The following is a 24,259-nucleotide window of genomic DNA, read 5'->3' on the forward strand; positions in this document are numbered from 1 at the left end:
GTTTTGGAGAGGACTTCGCACCCCGAAGAAAACAAGCAGCTGGGCCACAGAGATAGCTTCTCAGGGCCCTGCAATTGGTCAATATTGCAGGTCACCGCTCTAGCAACGTAGATGCAAATGGCTGTGCCCCATCCTTCTGCCCAGGGCGCTCCGTCCCGGGCACACCTAGCACTGGAAACAGGACAGTGAGGTGGCCAGGACAGGGCCTGGGATCAGGAGACCCAAACTCACTTTCTTGGGCAAGTTAGGCTTCCTTTCTGAGCCTCATGTCCCCTCCGCTCAGTAAGGGGGCTTCTGTCTGCCTCCCCCACCTCGGGGGCTTGTCGGGAAGGTCAAATCAGTCAGTCTCTGGTGTGAAGGCAGAAAGAAACTTCCGAACTCCGCACCAGCCTGGGGCTCTGCATCCTGAAGAATCCTTGGCCTCATAACAGGACCCTTATTTTCATTTATATTAAAAAGATATCAGGGAATTATACTTTTATTTTGAGGAGGGTGAATGCACTACTGCTTAGGAAACACTTGCTTGATACTGAAACTTTCTAAAGAAAGTGTCCCCGTAGCATGAAGGCTCAAGTCTTGCACTCTCCGTCCCAACCTTCATCCTACAGGCAGAGAACTGGTCCCGACAGGTGCCTCCAGGGGACACACAGCCAGGAAACACAAGGTTCAAACCCAGCTCTGGCTCCGGCGCCAGACCCTCCGCGTCACCAGCCCTGAGAGGCTGTGCGGTGGCGCTGGGGTGGCGCTCGCTGCCCTCTCAGAGGCCCCTCTCCATCTGCACGTGCAGGGAGTAGCACACCGCCTCTCGGGCTCTGTGGAGGCCTCACCGACGGCAGCGCGCAGATGCTCACAACCCCCGGACGGCACGCTGGGCTGGGAAAACGGTAGCTACTATATCATTAACTTGTTAGTGAGTTTCTGACACCCTTAAAGTACTATAAATGCTAAGCTTACACATGTTTACATTTATGTGGATCACATGTAACACTGTATAACGGAGCATTATTCCTCAATCGTGCAGCCTGTGGTTTAGAGCTCCCTAAGGAACAGCTGGGGCAGGGATGAGCTGTTCTGTGACACTCATGGGACACGGGGACAGAGGTGCTGCCCAGCCTCTCCACACCATCCCTCTGTACCAACCATGCCCAAGTCTTCTGGGGGAGCCCTCTCCCTCTCAGTCCACGTGGCCTAGTAGGGTGACATCCACCCCAGAGACAGGAACCCCGCCCTGATGGCAGCCGTCCTCGCCGGTCTGCTGCTGCACAGGGGGGCTGCGGGCCAGCGTCACGCCGGCCAGGGCTGCAGGGCGGCCATTGGAACAGCAGAAACCTTTTGCCCTCTGGACGGAACCTGAGAGGCTGTGAGCCAGAGCTGCTGGGGTGCACACACCAGAGAGCCTGTCTGGGGGTGCAGACAACACGGGGAGCTGAGGGAGGGAGGGAGCCTGGGCCCTGACTGCTGGGCTGACGGCTGAAGCCAGCAACCCCTGAACTTTCCAACGTGCGAGCCCCAGGCTCCCTTTTTTGCTTTCGCCAGCCTGTTTGGGCTTCTGTCCGTACAACCAACACCATTTCGACTGATGTATCGATACTCATCCGAAAGTGAAGGCACGACATCAGGCTTCCGGACGACAGACCCCAGCCCTATCCAGCAGAGGCCCGCATGGCGCGCATGCTAGGTGGTGGGCAGCAGCACCCAGCGGCCTGGCAAGCAAGCGAAGGCTGAAGGGTCTGAGAGGGGCATTACCCCCCTCACTCCCCCCCCCTCGCTCCAAGCCCCACGGTGTCTCACTGCTGCTCACCTTCCAGCAGAACCTGAATTCCCTGCCACCCTCATTTGGGGTTCAGCCTGGTCATTGTTGGGAGATGCAAATTCTGTCTACATTCCCCCGTTTGTGCCAACTCTCAGTGCTCTTTCTCCGCACACCTGGCAGTACCTGGCATTGGTATCCCGGTTCACATCCACTTGGTACTGAATCAGGCGGTCTTTCAGGTTCTGGGCTCGCTCACAGAGGTCGTAATTGAGGGTCATGGTGTCGAGGCAGAACATGGCCAACGGCACGGAAATGTGCATGGACGCAATTTCATTTTTCCGCTTTTTTATGCTATTGATCTTCTGTAAAAGGAGCACATTCACTGGTCAATTCATCAGTGGCCTCTGCGTGTTGCCCGCAGCCTCGGCCCTGGCCACCCCCTCAGATCGCAGCACAGCACACAACCGCCACCAGGGGGCCGCGGCCACCCACTGCGCGTGTGCAGCACACATCACCAAGACACGAAATGTCCAGTGGCATCTCCTACCGTCACAAAGTCATCAATTTCATGATTTTCTTTCAGGAATGCAGTGATGCTCTGCTCTGCCGTGTTATCCAATAAGTCGTCATACTTTCTGTAGACATTTAAGTATCTTGCATGTCGAACGGCATAGAATCAAACACACAAACACGGGCCACAAGTTAGCTTAGCCAGAGCAGCAAATGTGGAGACACACCGAAAATCAGCCCAAACCAAGACAGAGGAATAGAAGCTGACAATGTACATGGAACGGGAAATGCAGAGCTTTGCTGAAAATTCCAGTTTTGTTACCTCCTGGCGACATGAACTTAGACAAGATATTTATCTTTTTCAAAGAGCCGTGTCTCTAACTAACATGGAGATAGAAACTCCTCAGAGCACAACTGCAACAGGTCTATGAGGAGTCACCACGGAGCCTGACACACAGCGGGCGAGCAATAGCCATGACCCCATCCCTCCTTCCAGCTCTAAAGTTGTGGGTCTCAATTTTAAGATGAAAATTTGGAACGAATGAACTAAAACCAATGGAATAAAATTAAGTTTCCCTCCATCCATTAGCAGATCTCGAGGAAGGGCTGGGCAGTCTCTCTCGGGTTGGAGGATGTATGGGGATGCTCCCACTGAGTTCCCATGAACATACAGATGCTACGAGGAGCAGAGTTAACTGGGGGCCAATGGCACTCTTCCACAGGATGACTGACGTCAGAGACTCAGAGACAGAGACGCAGGGGAACCCTGGAGCTGCAAGTCAGAGAGCAAACCGGGAGGGCCCCCCCGCCCCGCGAACAGGCTCCGAGCCACATGCACAGGTGGGAGCTGCCCATCCGAGCCCGTGGTTTTCTGACCGGGTTAGCAGTTCTCGTCAGGGGTGGGTTTTGCTCCCAGGGGACACTTGGCTATGTGTTGGGCCGTTTATCGTCGCCGTAATTGTAGAGTCCCGCTGGCATGTCATGAAAGGGTAGAGACCAGGGACGCTGCTACAAACCCTCCTATGCCAGGCAGCCCCACAGTGCAGTGTCCTGTTCTAACATCAACAGAGCTGTGCCACGAGCCCAGGTGAGGGTGAGCACGTGTCCTGGCTTGTGTGGGACAGTCCCGTGGTGATTGTGGCCAGACAGCGTCACAGGGTCCTCTCCACTCGCAGGGTCTCCGTGTAGAAGCTAGCAGTTGCATCCGCCATCACCCAAACACATGCCTGCTCATGCGAGCAAATGCCACGTGCTCCCAGCGTCACCACTCAGGGCATGCAGAGCACTTGTCCTTGGCCCCTGTCCTCCCACCCCTAAGTCCAGCGAGCTCTGGAAGCAGAGAGCTGCTCTAAAATTCATCTAATAGCAAAAGCTGCCGAGCGGATGTGGGCTGCTGGTGGGCATGTCCTCACTCTCACTGGGGAAATACCTGCCTGTCAATCAGATGAAGGGGTGCTGCCAGGCCTGCTGGCGCCGTGTCACCTTCCTACAGCCCAGACATTTCTAACCTGTCTGGCCACACGGTTTCAGGTGCTGGAAGTGGACTGTACCGGAGTGTGAACTCTGGCTCCGGTTTGTTTTCTGGGCCACGCGTCCTCACGTGTGAAACGGGGATGCATGTAGTTCCCCGGTAAGCAGCTATTGGCTATGATTATGCATCGTTTCAGCTCTGTGGGAGCAGAGATCATTCCCTTGAAGGCAGTTAAGAATGGTCAGCCCATGCCCAAAGGCTAAGTTACAGCTACACCAACTTACTTGTGGGGGCCAACTTGGTTTTTCTGAAAGACCTGGAAAGCCTGATCCACGTAGTCAGAAACCAGCTTTTCTTCAGGGTTAACGGTTCCAAGAACCAGGTTATATCCTTTTAGCTCTGGGAACAGGAGTGATTCCACCTAAAGAACAGAAGCCGGGAGATTTGAGGAGGGGCGTCACCGTGGGGCAAGGTGTGCAGTGGGTTCATTCCTGGGACACCAGCTGCCGTCCGGCTCCTGCTGCTCCTGAGCGAGGCTGGCTCGCTCGCCTCTTGTGGGTCACTCAGCACTCAAGTCCTTGCTCCTCTCAAGTCTCATGTCCTTGGAGCGTCCCGGGACCCAGTGGAGATTAGGTTTCCTTGCTGAAAGCTCAGGCTCTGAACTTTCTCATCACAACTGTCACTAAATGAGTGTATAATGAGCTGTCCTAGGTTTGTCAGGGGATATAAATACCATGAGAGCCTGGATCATATCTGAGCTCTGTGCTCCTGTGAAGAGCTCGGCACACAGTAAGCGCTCAATAAATACCGTGGGAGTGAAGAGATGTCATAAGGTGCCCGCCACCCCATCAACGTCTCTCTAAGGAAAAGCTCCTAGATGTGCTGGTTTCTCTTCAGACCACATAGATCTTTTGCTTTTTAAAATTGTATTATTGCTCTTTTATTTCTGGCTGGTCTGTTTTTGTGTTTCCTTCCCTTTGTTGAAGTTCTTACTAAGTTCATCTACTCTTCTCCTACGTTAATTGAGCATCTTTATAACCAGTGTTTTGAACTCTTCATTGAGTAGATTGCTTGTCTTGATTTTGTTTAGCTCTTTTTCTGGAGTTTCGTTCTGTTCTTTCATTTGGGACACGTTTCTCTGTCTCCTCATTTTGGCTGCCTCCCTGTGTTTGTTTCTGTGTATTAGGTAGAGCTGCTATACCTCCTGGGCTTGGTAGTAGGTGTTTTGCAGGATCCCAGGAGAGGCCAAGCTGTGACCTAAGGCTAGCTGCTGTTAGTGCTGGGCCTCGGATCACTTAGGTAGAGGTACGGGTCTCTCTGAGGCCAGATGCTGCTTATTTGAAAGATTTTAGAAAAGTCCAAAGAATGAGTCAAGATAGGCTATTTGTGTGGAAAAGCCACTGGAATTGGCTTGGGATGGGGCCCACAGGTTGGGTGGGGCGGGATCTCAGAGACTCACCAGGGCGGGGCTAACAGTGTCGGTCAGGTTGATGAAGACTCAGATATGGTGCCCAACTGCCCACTCTGTGGAGTCGGGTGGGATCTCAGAAAAGGAACAATGGCCTCTGTCAGCACTTCTGTCTGGGAGAAAGCTGCCCCTCCAGCTTCACCCCAATGCCATACTATTCAGTTCCTCTTCTTATGTCCCTGGTGCATTTTGAGTTGCTGACCCAGCACTGGAGTTCAGAGGGAGTGAGTCTGAATAAGTCTGTGGGTGGGCCCTTTAAAAGGAACTGCCTGCGACTCTAGCAGCCCTCTGTCTCCCTCAGCTTCAATCCCCACTGGTTTTTATAGCAAGAAGATATGGGGACTTCTCTTCCTGGCACTGGAACCCTAGGCTAAAGGACCTGGTGTGAGGTTGGGATCCCTTGCTCTTCAAAAGGCCCTCTGCAGCCAAGATATCCCCCCTGATTTTTATCCGCCCTACAGGGTGTAGGGACAGCGGTTCTGAGTCTTTGCCTTTCATACCAGTGTCGATGTGGCTTCCTCTTTATATCCTTAGTTATAGCGCTTTTGTTTAGCTAGATTTCAGGCAGTTCTGAGTGATGGTTATTCTGTAGCTTAGTTGTAACTCTGATGTGATGTGGGAGGATTCAAGTACCTCATTTACCTACACTACCATCTTGATCAGAACCCCCTCAATTTTATTTTTTATGAAGATAAATATTTTCTAAAATATGCTTTTGTTTCCTTTACTCAGTTTCTCACAAATATGCTTTCCTCCTGCACCTTGAGAGCTATTATCAAACATCTCATGCTGACTTTTTCCAACTTCTAAAATTCATGTAAAACTATATGACTGGTAGGGACTGGGCGTACTGTCTACCTATTGCTGCTCTTGGATATTTTTTTTACATATTCAACATGAAGAACTATTCTTTTACATTTTCGCTACCCAGTTCAGAGACAGAATGGTCTGAGTCTGGGTGTGCTGGCAGGAGCCAGATGGAGAACTCTGGGCCTGTGCTGCCTTTTCTCACAGTTGGATAAAGTCATTGGCATTCACTTGGGCCTAGCTTTCAAACCTGGTACAAACTGTGACCTGTGACTGGGTCTTCTTGGCATTACAATCCACTGAATCTGCTACTGGCTCCCGCTGGGCTGTCTGCAGTAGCAGGCACACGAGCCCTGGGTGCTCCCAGCCCAGATGCTTGCAAATACTGCTGCTCACCAGCAGTGAGGGAGCGCGCAGGCCCCACACTCATCCTTCCAATTACAGGTCTGCTCTCTCATTTTCTTCCTCAGGATATTGATTGTAGGAGCACCATGCATTTTTCTTTCCCCTGCACACACACAGTCTTCTTGTTAACCAGGCTTGGTTGGGTTCAAAACCCCAAATTTAGATCAAAACCAACTGGAGCATTGGTTTACACGCTTCCCTACAAACCCAACTTGAATCTTGAGCTTGTAGAACCAGCCCTCTCAGTAAGGAACTACAGAGAGAGGAGTGCTTACGAGCATCCAAGTATCATATACATACATGGTCGGGAGAGGAGGAAGAGGAGCATCCCACAGGTCCCTTCCCTATGTGGACCTGACACTGGCCCCCTTGCCACACTAACCAACCAGAAGGAAACAGATGGCACACAGCGGAGTCCCACACAGGTGGATGACTTGGCCCAGCCCTAAGACTCTGTTAACCCGTGTCTGGGGTCTGATTAGTGAGGCCATCCCAGGAAGGAAACTGGAAAGGGGTCAGGCCAGGAAGGGAGGTTTCACTCCCTCCCCTAGCCACCAACAATGGGTGAACAAACAAAACAAACACGGAATCTCAAGATCTAAATCAGATATAGTTTGGTATAGATTCTTGGCAAGTTCATGGCATCTGCTCCATCGTGAATTACCAACCCAAGTTGGATACAGCTTGGGACACATTTGCCCTTTGGAGGTGGGCATCCTGGGGGACTCTACTCTCCCACAAAGTAACTCTTAATGCCCTTGTTAGAAACACAGTTCTGGGATGCATGGGCATGTCTTTATGGCTCAAATCCTCTTCCTGGGATCAAGAGGGTATACTCAGGATAGAACTCCCAAACTGAAACTCCCCTGACTGAATATCTTGTATAAATAGCCATTTTAAATATACTTTATGCAATAAGCAAAACAGAAAGAAAAGTATAAGCGAATGATTAAGTGAATACTCTACCTTGGGGATCCTCTTAGAGTTTTCAATAATTTCCAAGAAAGAGTTGTGTATTAACTCCCAGCAATCATCAAAAGATGGATTGAAGGTAATAATGGGCTCACTGACTTCAAGTTTGATCATGATTAGCTGAGGAATAAAGAACTCCATGTCTTGGTAGGGCTCTTCAAAGTCATTCCCATCCTTCAGGAGACATAAGACATGGCAACTGTCATAAAATGGGGCCTTCTAGAATGAAGGGAGCAGACTACACCATTCCTGGTACCACAAGCATCAGACAAGGGCGTGAAGGGCATCATGCACCACATGCTTAAAATGAGGGCAAGGGTGCCTTAGTCCACCCTGCGCTCATCCTCTTACCTTCCCCATAGCTTTTGCTCAGTATGTTTACTTTGCTTGAAAATTTCTGCATCAGTATTTCCAAATCCTCCTCATCCTTCAAAATTCATCTCAAAATCTCCTCCACTTCTGAACTTCCATATTTCCACTCCCTCGGGGTATTTCATCTTTCTTTCTTGTAGAGATTTATAAGTACATCTTATCTTTTCTATTCTGCTTTAACCTGAGGGCAGGACCTGTGTCTGAACCATCTACCTCTTCCAAAATATCCAATACTGTGTTTAGCACATAGTAGGTGCTCAATAATAATTTGCTGACTGAATCCAAACATATAATTATTATCTGCATACTTCAAATAAATGGAGTTGCTAATGAGCCTCTAGTCTATTTTAGACACTCAAAATGTCAAGCTTCCCTACAACAAAAATATTGGTGTGGAAATATTCATAATTCTCTACACAGGCTTGCAATACAAGATGCCTTTCATAAAAGACAGGGCCTAATGAAACTGCCATAGGGCAGCTAGAAAGTACTTGTCTGACTAATTGCTTTTAGACATTTTTAGATCAGTTTAAGGATGATTGATAAACATTTGTTGACAACTACTCTGTATCAAATACCCATAAGTTTTCCTCTTCCTTCAGACCTATGAAGGTTTTATTTTTCCCTGTGTGCAATTTTAGGGTGAGATCTGTTTACACAGCTGAGTCTCTTCTGCTTAGTAGAGTAGAACTTACAATGACACCTATAAATTGGTCTCGTTACAGTGCTAACACTGCAGTCTAAATTCAACAGCACTGTGTCTATACTGTTTGAGCAAAAGGCAATTGTTCATCTTTATTTAATTAGAAAAATGCTTAGAACTTAACCTTTTATGACCAGGCAATTTAACTGTATATTATTCTTTTTAAGGTATGATGCCCACATGATATAAAATCCAAAAGAATCATCCTTGAGTCCTAGGCTCCTGTAGTTTAGGGGATATTGTGATGCTCCGAAAACCAGAACTTAGTGTTTTTGGTTTTTATTTCGACTTCACCGAAGTCATTTCATGAAGGAAATTATTAATTAGGTCAACAAAGCCATTTGGTTTTAGGGATGCCCCTTTCAAAGACCAAAAGTCAGTATGTGCAATGATACATACAACATTCCTGAAACATCAAGCTAAAGGCTTATAACAATCTTTTTCAACCCTGTCCTTTGATAGGATGAAAAAGTGGCCATACCCTTTACTATAAAGGGTATGTATTCCATTTTATTAAATCTTTCTTTAATTTTTTTTAACAACTTCTACATTTCTGTAGATTTTTACCAATTTAGTAGTAGTTAATTATCTCATGAAAGCTTGCAGTATATTCACATTAGTTTATAAACTAACTAGAGGCCAGGTGCACGAAATTTGTGCACCCAGGGGTGGGGGGTGTCCCTCAGCAGGCCTGCACCCTCTCACAGTCCAGGAGCATTCAGGGGAGTGGGCCTAAGCCATCAGTTAGACATCCTTAGCACTGCTGCAGAGGTGGGAGAGGCTCCCGCCACTGCCGCTGCACTCATTAGCCTTGAGCCCGGCTTCTGCCTGAGTGGTGGGAGTGCACTGACCACCAGGGGGCAGCTTCTGCATCGAGCGTCTGCCCCCTGGTGGTCAGTGCATGTCTTGGTGACTGGTCATTCTGCCATTTGGTCAATTTGCATATTAGTCTTTTATTATATAGGACTAGAGGCCCGGTGCACAAAAATTTGTGCACTTGGGGGGGGGGGGGTGAGGAGGGTCACTCAGCCCGGCCTGTGCCCTCTCGCAGTCAGGGACCCCTCGGGAGATAACGATCTGCTGGCTTAGGCCTGCTCCCGGGTGGCAAAGGGCAGGCCCAATCCCTAGGTGCAGCCTCTGGTCGGGCTCAGAGCAGGGCCAATTGGGGAATTGGGGCGCCGCCCCCTGTCATGCACAGAGCAGGGCAGATCGGGAGGTTGCGATGCCACCCTCAGTCACGCTCAGGGTAGGGCTGATTGAGGGGGTTGGGGCACTGCACCCTGTCACACACAGAGCCGCAGGGCGATCAGGGGGTTGGGGAGCTCCCCATCAGGCACAGAGCAGGGTTGATCAGGGTGTTGGGGCGCCTTCCCCTGTCACGAACAGAGCAGGGAGGATAGGGAGGTTGTGGCCCTGCCCCCTGTCACACACAGAGCCGCAGGGCAATCAGGGGGTTTGGGCACTGCCCCCTGTCACGCTGATCCCAGTGCCAGGAGGCCTCTCGGCTCCGCTGGTCCCGGTGCTGGGAGGCATATTACCCTTTTACTATATAGGATTGAGGCCTGGTGCATGGGCGGGGGCCGGCTGGTTTGCCCTAAAAGGTGTCCTGGATCAGGGTGGGGGTCCCCACTGGGGTGCCTGGCCAGCCTGGGTGAGGGGATGATGGCTGTTTGCAGCTGGTCACACACCCTTCAGGGTGGGGGTCCCCACTGGGGTGCCTGGCCAGTCTGGATGAGGGGCTGAGGGCTGTTTTCAGGCTGGTGGGTGACTGAAGCTCCCAACCTGTCCTTTTTTTCTTTTCTTTTTTTATTCTGGGCCAGCTTTAGCTCTGGCTCCAGCTCTGAGGCCTCTGCTGCTGAAAGCAGGTATCTGGTTTGTTTGGGTTCTATAATCGAAACTCTGTATCAACTCCAGCTCTGAGATCCCAGCTCGCTGAAAGCAGGTTTCTGGGGTTTTGTTTAGCTTCTATATTTGTTACAATGTTTCAAACTACAAGCTCAGAGGCCGGCAAGGCAGGTGGGGAACGTTGGAGTCCTCTGTCACTGAAGCAAGCAAGCCTCATGTTAGTTTCAAGCTGCCTGGCTGCTGGCCGCCATCTTGGCTGGCAGTTAATTTGCATATCGCCCTGATTAGCCAATGGGAAGGGTAACGGTCATATGCTAATTACCATGTTTCTCTTTTATTAGATAGGATAAGGACCTGAAGTGTGTGTGAATCAGGGTTTTTATTTTTTGTCCTGGCTCATAGCTGATGGAATCCTGATTCTATCTTAATCATTTACCCTACAAAGGGCTAGTTTATGACCCCCTACATACCTTGTGTATCATGAAAAAGGAGATGAGATCCTCAAGAGACTTAATGACCAACTCTCTGAGCTGGAGTGACATGAATGATGCAATAGAAGCAAAAAATTCCTCGATGTTCCTGGAGGAGTCGTAGTCACTCCTGGGAGCAAAATGGATCCACTGCTCCTTCTGTGAGACAAAAAGCTGAGCACAGGTGGGGATCCACCTGCAAAGACAGGAGGACAGCCAGGTAAGAACCTCCTCGAATTGATATTCTCACACATCTGGCTGCCTCTCCTACCAACACCCCTCTCCTGAGAAGAAAGTAGTAAGGTTTGAATTGAGAGACTATTCTTCCTCATTGGTCCTTTCTTCCTTCCACAAATTCTAATTCCCAATTCCCAGTGGGAATCACTGGTCTTACCATCCATTACTTTTCTGCTTGCCAGAAAACTACTGTTCTAGCATCTAGAAGTACTAGTGCTAGTCATGGTCAGAGGTAATAATTACCATATTTACCAAGCAGCTGCTGAGTGCCAGCTACTGCATATACTTACATATTCTCTAATATGTAAAAAACCAATGGTATTATCATCATCATTTCACATAAGGGAATTAATTTCTCTGGACATAGTCCTGCATGTATTTGCAAAGCAAAAGGAGTTATCGGAGTGACTGAAAACCCTCTAACCTGGGCACCTGGGGGCTGTTTATCTGGGCCACCTGCATGCAAGTCATTCAAGTGCACTGTCCTGTGACCAGCGCGGTCTGAGGGTTTCAGAGGAGGGGACGGAAGGGGCACCCTCACACCAGTGGTAATGAGAGAGTTTAAAAGCGAAGGGAGACTGGGGTGGGGCTGATGCACAGTGGGTGTGAGGAGACACGAAGGCTGGGGCACTGGAAGGAAGAGGACAGAGAAAGATGCCAGTGGGACGTCAGCAGCTGTGCAGCCCCCGGGCTGGGACTGGGTTTTCCTGCAGAGAGCTTCCTGTCTTTAGGATCCTGTGAGGAGCCCACTCAGGCCAGGTACTGACTTGCTGAGCAGGACCTGGCGTGCTTCCATGCAGTGCTTCCAGATCACATCCTGATATTCCTGGGGCTGCAGAGGCAGTTTCCCTGCCAGTAACTCTGCTGTTCGAACAAACCTGAGGTCTTGGAACCTGCCAAAAGAAGGGGGAAAGTAGCTCAGCTTCGTGACACATTGTGTAGGACGGGCTCAAGAGGCACATACGCTCTTTCTTCAATAGGAGGAGAGCTAAACAGATCAAAACTAAGTATATCTGAAAACCTGGGGAGTCTGAGGAGGAAGTGGACATCCACAAAAACTCTCACAGGGGGCAGATACATGAGCCACTCAGCAGGAGGTTACTGAGTCTTCTTGTGTGTCCTGCTGGGTGTCCCAACTGGGGACGGGGTTTGGGCACCAACTTCGTATTTGGTGACTGAGAACTGGGATGTCAAATGGACTAAACAAAGTTCTTTACAAACAGTGAAGACAAAGAGGACAGGGCACACAGAGCATCTTCGCGATCAGGTGGGTTACTGAGCTACTCAAGAAAACACTGTGCAGCCCAGCAGCGTGGCTCAGAGGTGGAGTGTCGACCATGAACCAGGAGCTCACGGTTTGATTCCTGGTCAGGGCACATGCCTGGGCTGTGGGCTCGATCCTCCGTGAGGGATGTGCAGGAGGCAGTCAATCAATGATTCTCTCATCACTGATGTTTTTATTTCTCTCTCCCTCTCCCTTCCTCTCTGAAATCAAGAAAAATATACTTAAAAAAAACAACCCAAAAACAAAACACACTGTCCCACCCCTGACAGTTCACCAAGACATGCAGCCTCCCTCAGCACCCGGCCGTACACGATGCAGCCACTCGAAGTCCATTTGTTGAATGAATGCCCCCCTCTGAGATGCTCTTCTCTTTTCCTGTTTCTTTCAGATCAATGGCTAAGTTGCTCTTCACCACACTCCTCAGGCTTCGTTGGCTCTGAGGGCACCAGTCCTCCTCCTGGCTCATATCGGAAGGAATCCCTCCACTCGGTTATAAATCACTCTGACATCACCAGCGCCTGTCACTTCCCCAAGGAGACCTCTGCTCTGCCTCCTAGCTTGCCTCGTTCTTGCTCCTCCTTTTCCTCACTCGCTGTAATGACCTTTAGGCGGCCCTGCCTCCTGAGACCCAGCAGCCCTGTTCCTTCTTGGTGGAGGTGGTGAGCCTAGCTTTCAGTTTGCCTGGCCAGGCCAGGGCACTGCCAGGGGAGGACAGAACCTGAGGACTCAGCGCCATGCACACTGCCACCCAGCCACAGGTGGCCCTTGTCACCACCTGATAAAGATGTTGCACATCTTTAACTGAATCCCAGCAAATTTCCCAATGGCCAGAAAATCTATTCTTTCTGAGACCACAACCCTCATCCTGTCCCCAAACACCTCACCCTTCACAGATAACGAGGTGACCTCTCAGGATTTTTGAAGTTAAATAGTGCAGGCCATGTGAGAAAAGTCCTCTGTATCATTTCCTTAACAAACCTTTCTCACTGTGAATTTTTTGATTCATCCAACAAAAGCCTTCTGAATGCTTCTGGGTTATTTTTGTACCTCTGTTGCCTACAGAATCTTACAGAGCCATGAAAAGCACATGGTACACATCCGTTCTTCTCAGTACGGGCTATCGGTTCAATAGTTTGTCATCTTCATTACACAGTAAAATTAAACTCACGCGCACATTCCCGTGGCACTGAGCCTCTGGCCATGTTACCAGGCCCAAGAGTGAGTTCCTCATTAATTTCCAGGTTGATTTATGTTTTGAGGCTATAAACACGCTTGTAGTTAAAGCAGTGCTGCCGCTGGCCACTCACCTTGCTCCCCACTGTGCTGTACCCAGCATGCTCCAGGGTTTGGCGACCCCGGTGCGTGGGCACAACCACTGTGTGCCCAGCACTGTTCCAAGCACCTCCCCCAACAGCCACATGAGGGGAGCTTTGCTATTATTCCCACTTTGCATGTAAGGAAACGGGCCCGGAGAGAGGAACTTACCCCAAATCAAAAGTTCTGTAGTGACAGAGCAAGAACACTATTACTCAACAAACTTCTACCTAGTTAGAAACTTACTTCTTTTTTTTCATTGTCTCGATGGACACCTGCAAAGCCTTAGAAAACAGAATTCAGTTCAAAGAAGGAATGTGCTTACTTCTTACCATTGGTGGGCTCCCTCCTAGGTTGACTTCCCCAACAATTCCTTTTAAAAATATAGGTAAAGCTAAGACTGTGAAAACAACTAAGCTCTCCAAGATAAAACACATTCTAAGCTAGAGACCTTCCCAAGACAAAATATTTGAGCTGCGAAGGTCAGCCAATCAAAATTAAATACACGTATTTGCCTCTAAGTTTTCTAAAGAACCCAAATGGCGGCAGCCTGACTTCCAGTGCACTCTGGTGGCCTTTTCTCCCACAGGAGTTGCACTCCCTCTTGAGGGACTTCCCAGTGCAATGGAAGCACGCGGGGTAGCCACACAGCGAGATAGTGTTCAGCCAGGAGAAAGAATGAAGTCCTAACACATGCTTCTCTGTATTAGGAAACATCCTGCTGGCGGAAGCAGCCAGACACCAAGGACCACCTGGTTCCGATTACAGGAAATGCCCAGACGAGGCCAAGCCCCAGAGGCGGAGAGCCTATCAGTGTCGCCAGGGCGAGAGGAGGGAGAGGGTGGAAAGACTGCTGACAGGTACATGTTTCTTTGGGGGGGGGATAAAAATATTCTTGAGTTAAATATTTGTAAAAATTTGCAAATATACTCACAACGACTGCATTGTACACTTCAAAGGGGTGAGTTTTATGGTGTGTGAATTGTATTTCAATTTAGAAAAACTTAAGAGGAAAAAAAAGAGACTCCTGCCTGCGTTGGACTTTTACAATTCCTGTGGCCAATTAGTCACTGATGACTTTCACCGGGGCGGCCGCCAGCCATCCTGTGGGGAACTGAGTTACATCAATGAGTAAGACCCAAGTACCCAGTGTGGGAAGCCGCCCATTGTCTTCACTAGCAAAGAGGTGTGGAGGAACGGAAGGCTGGTGACCCTTGAAGCCCTGGCAAAGGTCAGAGCTATGCACCTACTGTTTAGTGGAGATAATGGTAGCAGAAGCAACTTCCCCATCTATTATCATGTACATCCTTGCTGATAAGCCTGCCTGTTACTGGAACTTGCCTGCCTAAGGGCTATCTCCCAAACTGAATAAAAGGATGCCAAGGCCTGAGCACAACCGAGTCCATCCTCTTGGGATGGGCTCTCCCCTGGCCCCCCAGTTTCCAAATTATTATCTCTTGTCTCGTCTCTTTCATTTGTGTGCGGCCCCTCTTCCAGAGCCCGAACCCTAAACCACACGGGACATGGGGAAAACACACATTACACATCTGGCGCCCGAATAAACATTACACAGTCCACCCTCTCGTGGGCTGGAGGTCGAGCAAGTAAACATGCAATTAGAATTCAGCGAGACACAGGTGGTAATGGAGGTACTTCAGGCACTGTTCTGAGTACCTTATAGCATTAACTTAGTTATTCCTCCTACAACCCTATGAGCTCTCATTATCCCAAATTCAGGGATGAGGCACAGAGAGGTGGTAACACACCCATACCTATCACCTATGAAGCCTCGGTGTCCAGGTCTGGCCCTGCAGCCTGGCTCCATGCCTGTGCTCTTACCCAGGATGCTCCAGTGCTGAGAGACCCGGGAGCTGTGGGCCAGTCCCTATGCCTGTTGGTCTGATGTTGTGATTTCGTGCCCAGGACAGGGCTACCTCATAGTGCCCAGCGTAACATGTTCTCCTATGTGTGGAAGCAGCAGAGACGGGAGGGGGAGGGAGGCCCTTCTTACTCTTCAAACCACAGCTGCTCCAGGATGAGCACCATGGGGTTCACCGTGTGCAGGTGCTCCTCGTTCCACTTCTTGGCGCTCTTGTAGGCCCCGTGCCAGGGCACAGGCGCCCGGATGGCTCTCTGTGGGAACAGGCGGGGGGTGCTCTCGATGAAGAGCCTCTTCTTCTCCTCTGGGTCCATGAGGATGTAATCAACTAGGACCAATGGGAAACACTGTTATTATGCAGGGACCCTGAGCACTCGTGCTCTTAGCTTCAACTCTCCACAGGCAACACTTGAAAATGCTCCCTCACAGGCAGGGTCGCCAGCAGTCCCCTGCGCATGCTCTGTGGTTCTGTGTTTTCTGTCTGAAGATGCCAAGCAAGGAGGTGGGTAACCTCAGCCTGGAGCGCAAGGAACCCGGGATGGCATCCCGTTAGGACATCTAGCATCTGCATGACAATGAATGAGTATTTGCTGATGCCTCATTAATCATTAATTGGCTCCTCACACCAAAATCAACACAATGGATGACACCAGATACTTGTAATGGAAATTCAGAGATCAAAATCCTCACATGCTAAGGAAAGAAAAATTGGTAAAAGCTTCACAGGCGAAGTAATGTCTGAGCTGGGTCCTGAGGGGTGAGGGGGTGTTTCTGAGACAGGCCCAGGAGGGAAGACAGGCCGAGGAGCAGCATGTAATAGAGTGCAGGCTGCTCCAGGAGCTGTTATTCACTCTGTGGCAGGAATAGCAGGTGCCAGTGGTTTGAGTTCAAGGTGATAAAACTGGAAAAGTAGGTTGGGGCTGGAATTTGAAGGACTTAGAAGTTTATTCTTCTGAGTTTCGTTCTACCTTTAGTAAACAAGGAGCCATTACACTGACACCACCAGAAAGTTAATTAAGAAATTAAAAATAACTAGACAAGTTGGTGAAGATGGCTGTTGTCCAGGTAAAACAGGAAGGAAGGGAACTAACATGGTCACCCTCTGCTGGGGTCCAGCCCCAGCGGTCCAGGAGTTCCCAAAGGTGTGGACGGAGTTGGCGAAGAATGAGTTGGAGACAGTGTTCAGATGATCAGCATAGCCAGGTTCTCCCTTTATTCTCCTGTTACATCTGTATTTATACCATTTGATCCTATAAGCATGCCTCTATAGTCACATAATGGTATGTTTAGGATCCTCCCTTGACCTTCTATGGTTCCTTGCTTCATGTCCATAGTTCTTATCTGACCTTTGCCAAAAATCCCATCTCTATCTAGTTCTGTTGATTTTAATCCTATCCATTCTATTCCAAAGGTTAGGGCTAGTTTGTTATCTCCATCCCAAGGTCACTACTCCAGCTACAAGGAAGTAACTGAAGGAGATTATCCTATTCTATGGTCTAAGTAAAGATTATGTAGCTTAAGCATGATTGTTCGTAGTTAAGGTGATTAACTACCCACCTGGCACTTAGTTAAGGGGTTTTACTGATTTATTCCCTTCCTTAGTCCTGTTAATCCCTAACTCCAGGGAAACATCCCCACCTGGGGAAACAACCTTTCTCAGGGAGGTGGCCCTGGTTAGAACACATAGCGCTAAGAAGGGGAGCAAGCATATTAAGAACAGTATGCCATATACGCCAGGTCCCTTGAAACATATGCTGTGCAGATGTTTCTTCCTGCAGCAACTGTGTCAAGCAGCAAGGATGGACCAGCTTCCGGCAACTCTCCTCTTTGGCGTGTTTCGCACATCACTCATGGTCATCGAACAGTCCCCCTACCTCTGTGAGCAAGACCTGGGGCCCAGGCCGAAGGGGAGTGAGGGAGACAGCCTTCATCACCAAAGAGCTCACAGTCTCTAAGGCAGCTAAGACCCCATGAAAATGCAGAGACAGTGGAGACTTAGTGGCACAGGTGAGCTGGCAGTGGAGACAAGAAAGGCTGTGAGTGCAGGAGATGCAGCGAGCACTGCGGCTGGAGAGAGGCGAAAGAGTGGAGAGAAGAGGCAGGTCTGAGTGTGATTTCAGATGTGGAGTCGGCCCTTGCCCTCGTAGCGCTGCGCCTGGGAAGTGGCACCTGCTGCCTCACCTGGAGCTTGTTAGCTATGCAGGCTGGGCCCCCTCAGGTCCACCTGTCAGGACCAGACCCAGGTTAAGTGGGTGCACATTAACGTGTGAGAGGGCTGGGGGAGACAGGAGTGGTGGTGGGGTGGGGGCATTTGAATTAAAAGTTAAAATGCTTTGGCATTTTCAGAAAAACGGGGTAGAGCACTGAGAGTGAGAAGAAGGGGCCCTCTGCATGGGAACCCCCGCCCAGGTCCGCCCAGCCTTACCGATGCTTTTCATGAGGCTGTTGTAATAGTAACTTTCCTTCTCCTCCATGAGGGTGTTCACCAGGGGCTCCAGGAAGGGACTCATCAGCAGAGTGCTAGGAATCAGCTTCGAAATCCGAACCATCACTTCATCCTCCTCGGGGGCGATCATGTCTTTTCGGATTCCATGGGTCAAGTAATAATCATATCTCTTCCATAAACAAACCACCAGGAAGAAAATGATCATGATTGGTGAACTGTGCCCACCTTCCCACCCCCATCAGCTGACAGGAGGCCAAGGCCACACAGCGCCCCTCCCTACCCTTCCCGCGCTACAGCTGTGCGGCCTGCGCTGTGACTTCACACACATGGCTATGAGGTCACTGGCGAGTCTTCCCCATGACTCAAGGTTTCGACCAAAGCTAGAGAGAGGTCAGTGAAATACAAAGAACGATTTGTCAAACGCCATGCAGATAGTAAGAGAGATGAGGCAGCATATCTGATGAGCTTTAAGAAGAGGAGTGAGTTCCTTAAAAGGACTCAAATGATTCACCCTCCTCTTCATTGATCCTCTGCAAAGCAGCTTGTAGCCGTCAGGTGGGGAAAAAAGATCCCCAAAGACCTAGTGAGACTTATGATAGGTCTTCTAATCCAACTGTGGGTTTTTAAAAATATCTACCTATCTATCTATCTATCTATCTATCTATCTATCTATCTATCTATCTATCTATAGATAGATAGATAATTCTTTATTGGTTTCAGAGAGCAAGGGAGAAGGAGAGATAGAAACATCAATGATGAGAGAGAATCATTGATAGGCTGCTTCCTGCACACCCCCTACTGGTGATCGAGCCCAAAACCCAGGCATGTGCCCTTGGCCGGAATTGAACCTGGGACCCTTCAGTCCACAGGCCGACGCTCTAGCCACTGAGCCAAGCTGGCTAGGGCCATCTATGGGCTTTTATTTTTTTAAAAAAAATATATTTTATTGATTTTTTTTTATAGAGAGGAAAGGAGAGGGATAGAGAGTTAGAAACATTGATGAGAGAGAAACATTGATCAGCTGCTTCCTACACACCTACTACTGGGGATGTGCCTGCAACCAAGGTACATGCCCTTGACCAGAATCAAACCTGGGACCCTTGAGTCCGCAGGCCGATGCTCTATCCACTGAGCCAAACTGGTTAGGGCAGTGGTTCTCAACCTTGGCTGCACATTAGAATCCCCTGGGAATCTTTTTAAAATCCTGATTTCTGGGCCTCATCCTCCGGAAATTCTGTTTCTTTGTTACTCATGTTGTGGCCCCACCCCATAACAAAGAAACAGAATTTCCGGAGGATGAGGCCTAGAAATCAGGATTTTAAAAAGATTCCCAGGTGATTCTAATGTGCAGCCAAGGTTGAGAGCCACTGGGTTAGGGCCAACCATGGGCTTTTGAGTTGAGAAAAGCTACAGATGCACACACTGAATAAAAATGGCCCGCGTCACCTGGTGACACTGAACGTTTTGTTTCCTTTGGGCCTGCCTCTGAGCTGCTGATGGCTGAGTGGCTCTAGCGATGGATCATTTCAAATAGATGAGAAGCACCAAGTGTAGGCAAGGGTTTGAAATCAGCTTTGAGGGTCAGTGCCAACTGTCTGAGGTCAGAAGAGGCTGAGCTCACCTTTTCCAACTGGAGTGAAAGCTGATTATACAGAAACACACCCAACTCCCTCATCATAAGAACTGCCCGGGGTCGGAGAGAGGCTCTGGTTAAAATGCAGCCCCACAGACCCCTCCTCAGGCAGTTTGGTTTCTGTTAAACAAGCACTTTAAGTGATTGTAATCTGCTATCAACTTTGAGAAATGCTGGCAGCTCTTACCCACAGAGACTTTACTATCAGCCAGACCTGGCCTGAGGCCCAGCTTTGCCTCTTCCTGACTGCACAACCCCAGGAGGCTGTTGAATCAGTCTGCACCCCAATTTCCACAGCTGGACAATGAGAAGGATCCTAGTACCCAGGCCAAGTAAGGGTTAGCATGGAATTTTGCCAACATCACACAGTGACTGAGTTTTTATTGTTAATCATTTTTATGTACTATAAACTCATAAGCTATTTGCTCGAAAGATCTATTGTTCTCCTTTTCAGGTAGAGGTTAGAAACTCAAAAGGCTACCTACAATCAAGCAGGTGACATTAACAGGTGACAGTTGGCTGGACATAAAAATAATAAGAAGAATGGTGGAGACCGACAAACTGGAGAATGTGTCTCTCACCTAAAGGAGGCAGCTCCTACTCAGCTCGGAATATCTTAATTTTTCAAGAGAAATTAAAAATCTAGCTCATATGAGATTTCCCTCATACAGCGATAGACCAAATTCAGCCTATGGTGGGGTTGCCAGATGGGTTGGGATATACTTATACTAAAAAATTATTCATGTTTATCTGAAATTCTACTTTAGCTGGGTGTCCTGTTTTGTGTTTTGTTTTTGTTTTTCCAACATCTGGCAACCCCAGCCTGTGGGTCACCATTTTGCAACTTATGTTCTCAGAGGACCCAAAGCTATTGGTTTCTAAGGCTTACTAGAGCAGAGAATGCATTCACACACACACACACACACACACACACACACACACACACACACACAGTAGACTGTCCTGGGTTCTGGACTGTGTATTTTTAAAACATGCCCTGGGTGATTCTGCTGTTCCCCCCAGGTCAGAATCACTGAGATGCCAACTGGGAGAAAGGCAGTGATGAGAATGTACCTCCAAGTCTGATTTGGATGGCTTGGCTTCTTTACTTTCTATTTCCCTCTCCTTCTGTAACATCATGTTAATCTGCTCTTCTGGGCTCGCTGGTCTGCTTCCTGGGGGGGTCTCAGAGGTCATCACCTCCTTCTTCCTGGGTGAGGAGGTCAGGGTCTTGTGGGCAGATTTGGTCCTGAAAAGAAGACATGGCTCAGCCCTGGCTCAGCAGAGGCTCTGAGCTGTCAGCCTGCTTTCCAGCCACATGAGGGTCCTTCTGCAGGAGAAGCCCTCCTCCATGTCATCTGAGAGCTGCGGCATGAGTGGCGACCTCTAACATGGAGCATTGCATATGTATGTTAGCACTGGTTTGCTCAGTTGGTTAATTTATTTTTATTTAGCATCTAAAGTTTTTTTAGATTAAGGGAATTTGGGGAGTGGGGGGCACTGGTTACTGGTTATCTGGGAATGCTTTGAAGCCGAGAAGACCATGGCTTTAGTGAGACCACAGCCTTTTGTGGTTCAGCCTGGTGTCCTGAAATCCTTGTACCCACAGAGACAATGAAGAATCTTACCTGGTATGATCCGTTTTGTCTACTGGGGAGGACTTCATTTTCTTTTTCTCAGGCTCTGCTGAGCTTTTTGTTGCTAGAATAGTGGAGAAGAAAGACATAAGTGATGGGCAGTGGCCATGGGCCATCGCTGTCCACAGGGATGTGGCTCTCAGGACTGTCCAGGTGCAGTGGGATGAGGCAGGAGATGTGGGTTCTGGCCCCACCTGCACCACTAATTACCTGTGTGGCTCTGAAGAAGTGACTTCATCACTCCAGGCCTCAGCTTCTTCAATTGTGAAATAGGGATGAGCAAATTCATACATTTGACAGGTATTAATAACTGCCTACTTGATCCACTCTCCAACCCTGTTGCTCTGTTTCCTAAATGTCACATGTATTATTGTTTCATATTTTTCTTTAAATAGACTCAGATATTTAAACTTAATATATTTACTTTTTTAAAAAAGTGTGATTATCATGAATAAAAAAAATAGTATTATTGCCCTAACTGGTTTGGCTCAGTCGATAGACTCAAAGGTCCCAGGTTTAATTCTGGTTAAGGGCATGTACCTGGGTTGCAGGCACATCCCCAGTGGGAGATGTGCAGGAGGCAGCTGATCGATGTTTCTCTCTCATCGATGTTTCTAACTTTCTATCCTTCTCCCTTCCTCTCTGTAAAAAATCAATAAAATATTTTAAGAAAAGAAAACAAAATAAAACAGTACTATTTGCAATAAAGGGTAACTACAAATCCTATCTAATAAATACAGAATATGCAAATTGACTGTCACTTCATGACAAAAATGGCGGCACCCACAGCCAATAAGGAGGGGATATGCAAATTGTGCAACAAAGATGGCGGCGGCCGGGCTGGGATGCCTGTGTTGTGGCGATGACGCAGGCGTTCCGCACCCCCCTAGCCACTTCAGGCCTCTGGGCAGCACACAAAGGCAGAAAGGTGGCTCCGGGCCAGAGCAAAGGTAGTGCTGGCAGCCAGGGAAGGAAGGCCTATTCTTGCACGAATCTTCGTGCATCGGGCCTCTAATAATTTTAATAAATGACATAAAACTCTACTATTCAACTTGCTTAAGTTTCTAGCCTAAGGAAATTAACAAGTAATAGAGAAGTATTAATGTCATACTACTATTAAATTGACATTCTGAGAAAATTAAAGAGAACTGAAAACTCTCAAGATATATTTTTAGTTCATACTTGAGCTCCTCATCAATCTACTCCAAATATAATAGTATAGGGTAAAAAAACCTCTTTAAATATAAAAATATATTGCTCCAACATACATCTAACAAGAATTACTAAAGGATACCCTTAAATAGATATATGTGTACCTGGTGGGATTAAATAAATTAATATATACAAAGTACTATGGGGAGAGGAACCAAGATGGTGATGTAGGTAAATGTGGTACTCAAATCCTCCAACAACCAGATCAAAATTCCAACTAAACTACAGAACAACCATCATTCAGAACCACCTGATATCTGTCTGAATGGAAGTCCTACAACTAGAGAAGTAAAGAAGAAACCATGTTGAGACTAGTAGGAGGGGCAGGGACATGGAATGAGCTGGTCCAAAATCCACATGACATTTTTTTAATTGGGAGGGATATCTAGGTTGTGGAGGTTCCTACGAGAAGCAAGGGGTCCCAGCCCCATGCCAGACCCCTCAGCCCAGGGTTCTGGTGTTGGGAAGAGAGGACCCTGTAATTTCAGGCTGTTAAAACCAGCAGAGATTGTGGCTGAGTGACACAGAGCTGACAGAGACCCAGGCAGTTCCTCTTAAAGGACCAGTGCATGGACTTACTTGGACTCACTCCCTCTGAGCTCCAGTACTGGGGCAGCAGCTTGAAAGTATCCAAGGACATATGGGGAGGAACTTTATTGTCTGGCATCAGGGCAGGAACTCAGGGGAAGCTTTCTCCCAGCCTGCTTTCTAGCCACCAAAGTGCTGGCAGAGATTATTATTCCTATGCTGGGACCTATTCCACCACAGAGCTGACTGGCAGTCACCATATCTGAGTCTCCATCAATCTGGCCCACACTATTTGTTTCACCATGGAAATTCTCTGAGACCCCACCCCATCCAATTTTCAGCCCCACCCAAGCTGTTTTTAGTGGCTTTTCCATGTGAATAGCCTGTCCTGACTCAGGCTTCAGGCTTTTCTAAAATCTCTCAAACAAGCATGCTCCATACCTATCAATAAGTGGCCCCAGGCCTGGCACTAGCAGCAACCTGCCTTAGTTCATAGTTTGGCCTCTCCTGGGCACCTCCAAGGCCAACACAAGTAGCAGCCATCTGCAGATTGCTCTGTAGCTTGTGCCAGATGGCCCCAGGGAGAAGAAGTCCCAGTAACTTGGGAAATTGGCCGACTTTGTACATCCCAGGAGGTCCTAGAGCCAGTGCACCAGTGGACAGCTTCAGACAACACCAGATTACAATTCTACCACATTAACAAGTGACACACTCAAGAGGCAGACCTGGTGAGCACCCCACTGAAGCAAGTCCTGCTCCATAGGGGTGTCTCCTGAACAGCAGTTCTTCCATTGTAGACAACAACTGGTCATCACAGCCAATTGCCCTGGGGGTCAATTCCACCCAGTGATGCCAACAGCAATCAAAGTTCAACTACAATAGGACAGTGAACACAGCTCACACAGGGGGTGCACCTAGATTGCCCAGCTCAGGGCACTGGGGAGGCTGAGCCACTGGGCCCTATAGGACACCTACTTCACAAGGCCACTTTACCAATTCCAGGAGACATAGCAGATCTACCTAATACATAGAAACAAACAAAAGGAAGCAGCCAAAACGTGGAGATAAACATGTCACAAAAAGAAGAAATCTCCAGAAAAAAACCACACTAAGTAAAATGGAAGCAAGCAAACTACTGGATAGAGAGTACAAAATAATGGTTACAAGGATGCTCAAGAAACTTAATGAAAGCTTCAAGGAACTTATTGAGAATGATAAAGGACTTAGTGAGAAATTTAAGGATCTTAGTGAGAACATCAAAAACATGAAAAAGGACCAGTCAAAAATGAAGGATACACTAGCTGAAATGAAG

General features: G+C 48.5%; 1 protein-coding gene across 1 annotated transcript in view; it reads right to left on the reverse strand.

The window, feature by feature from the left end:
- The window catches only part of DNAH3 (dynein axonemal heavy chain 3), a 192,778-nt gene that overhangs the window by 158,724 nt on the left and 9,795 nt on the right, over nt 1-24,259 (reverse strand). The window contains exons 4-13 of the mRNA XM_059692029.1: nt 21,199-21,271; nt 20,645-20,819; nt 17,917-18,106; nt 15,624-15,819; nt 11,781-11,906; nt 10,777-10,972; nt 7,381-7,560; nt 4,019-4,155; nt 2,301-2,406; nt 1,937-2,115 (exon numbers count right to left, since the gene is read on the reverse strand). Of these exons, the coding sequence (XP_059548012.1) occupies nt 1,937-2,115; nt 2,301-2,406; nt 4,019-4,155; nt 7,381-7,560; nt 10,777-10,972; nt 11,781-11,906; nt 15,624-15,819; nt 17,917-18,106; nt 20,645-20,819; nt 21,199-21,271 (1,558 nt within the window). The remainder of the gene's footprint in view (nt 1-1,936; nt 2,116-2,300; nt 2,407-4,018; nt 4,156-7,380; nt 7,561-10,776; nt 10,973-11,780; nt 11,907-15,623; nt 15,820-17,916; nt 18,107-20,644; nt 20,820-21,198; nt 21,272-24,259) is intronic.

The sequence above is a fragment of the Myotis daubentonii genome, chromosome 4 (genome assembly GCF_963259705.1).
Source record: "Myotis daubentonii chromosome 4, mMyoDau2.1, whole genome shotgun sequence".
NCBI lineage: Eukaryota > Metazoa > Chordata > Mammalia > Chiroptera > Vespertilionidae > Myotis > Myotis daubentonii.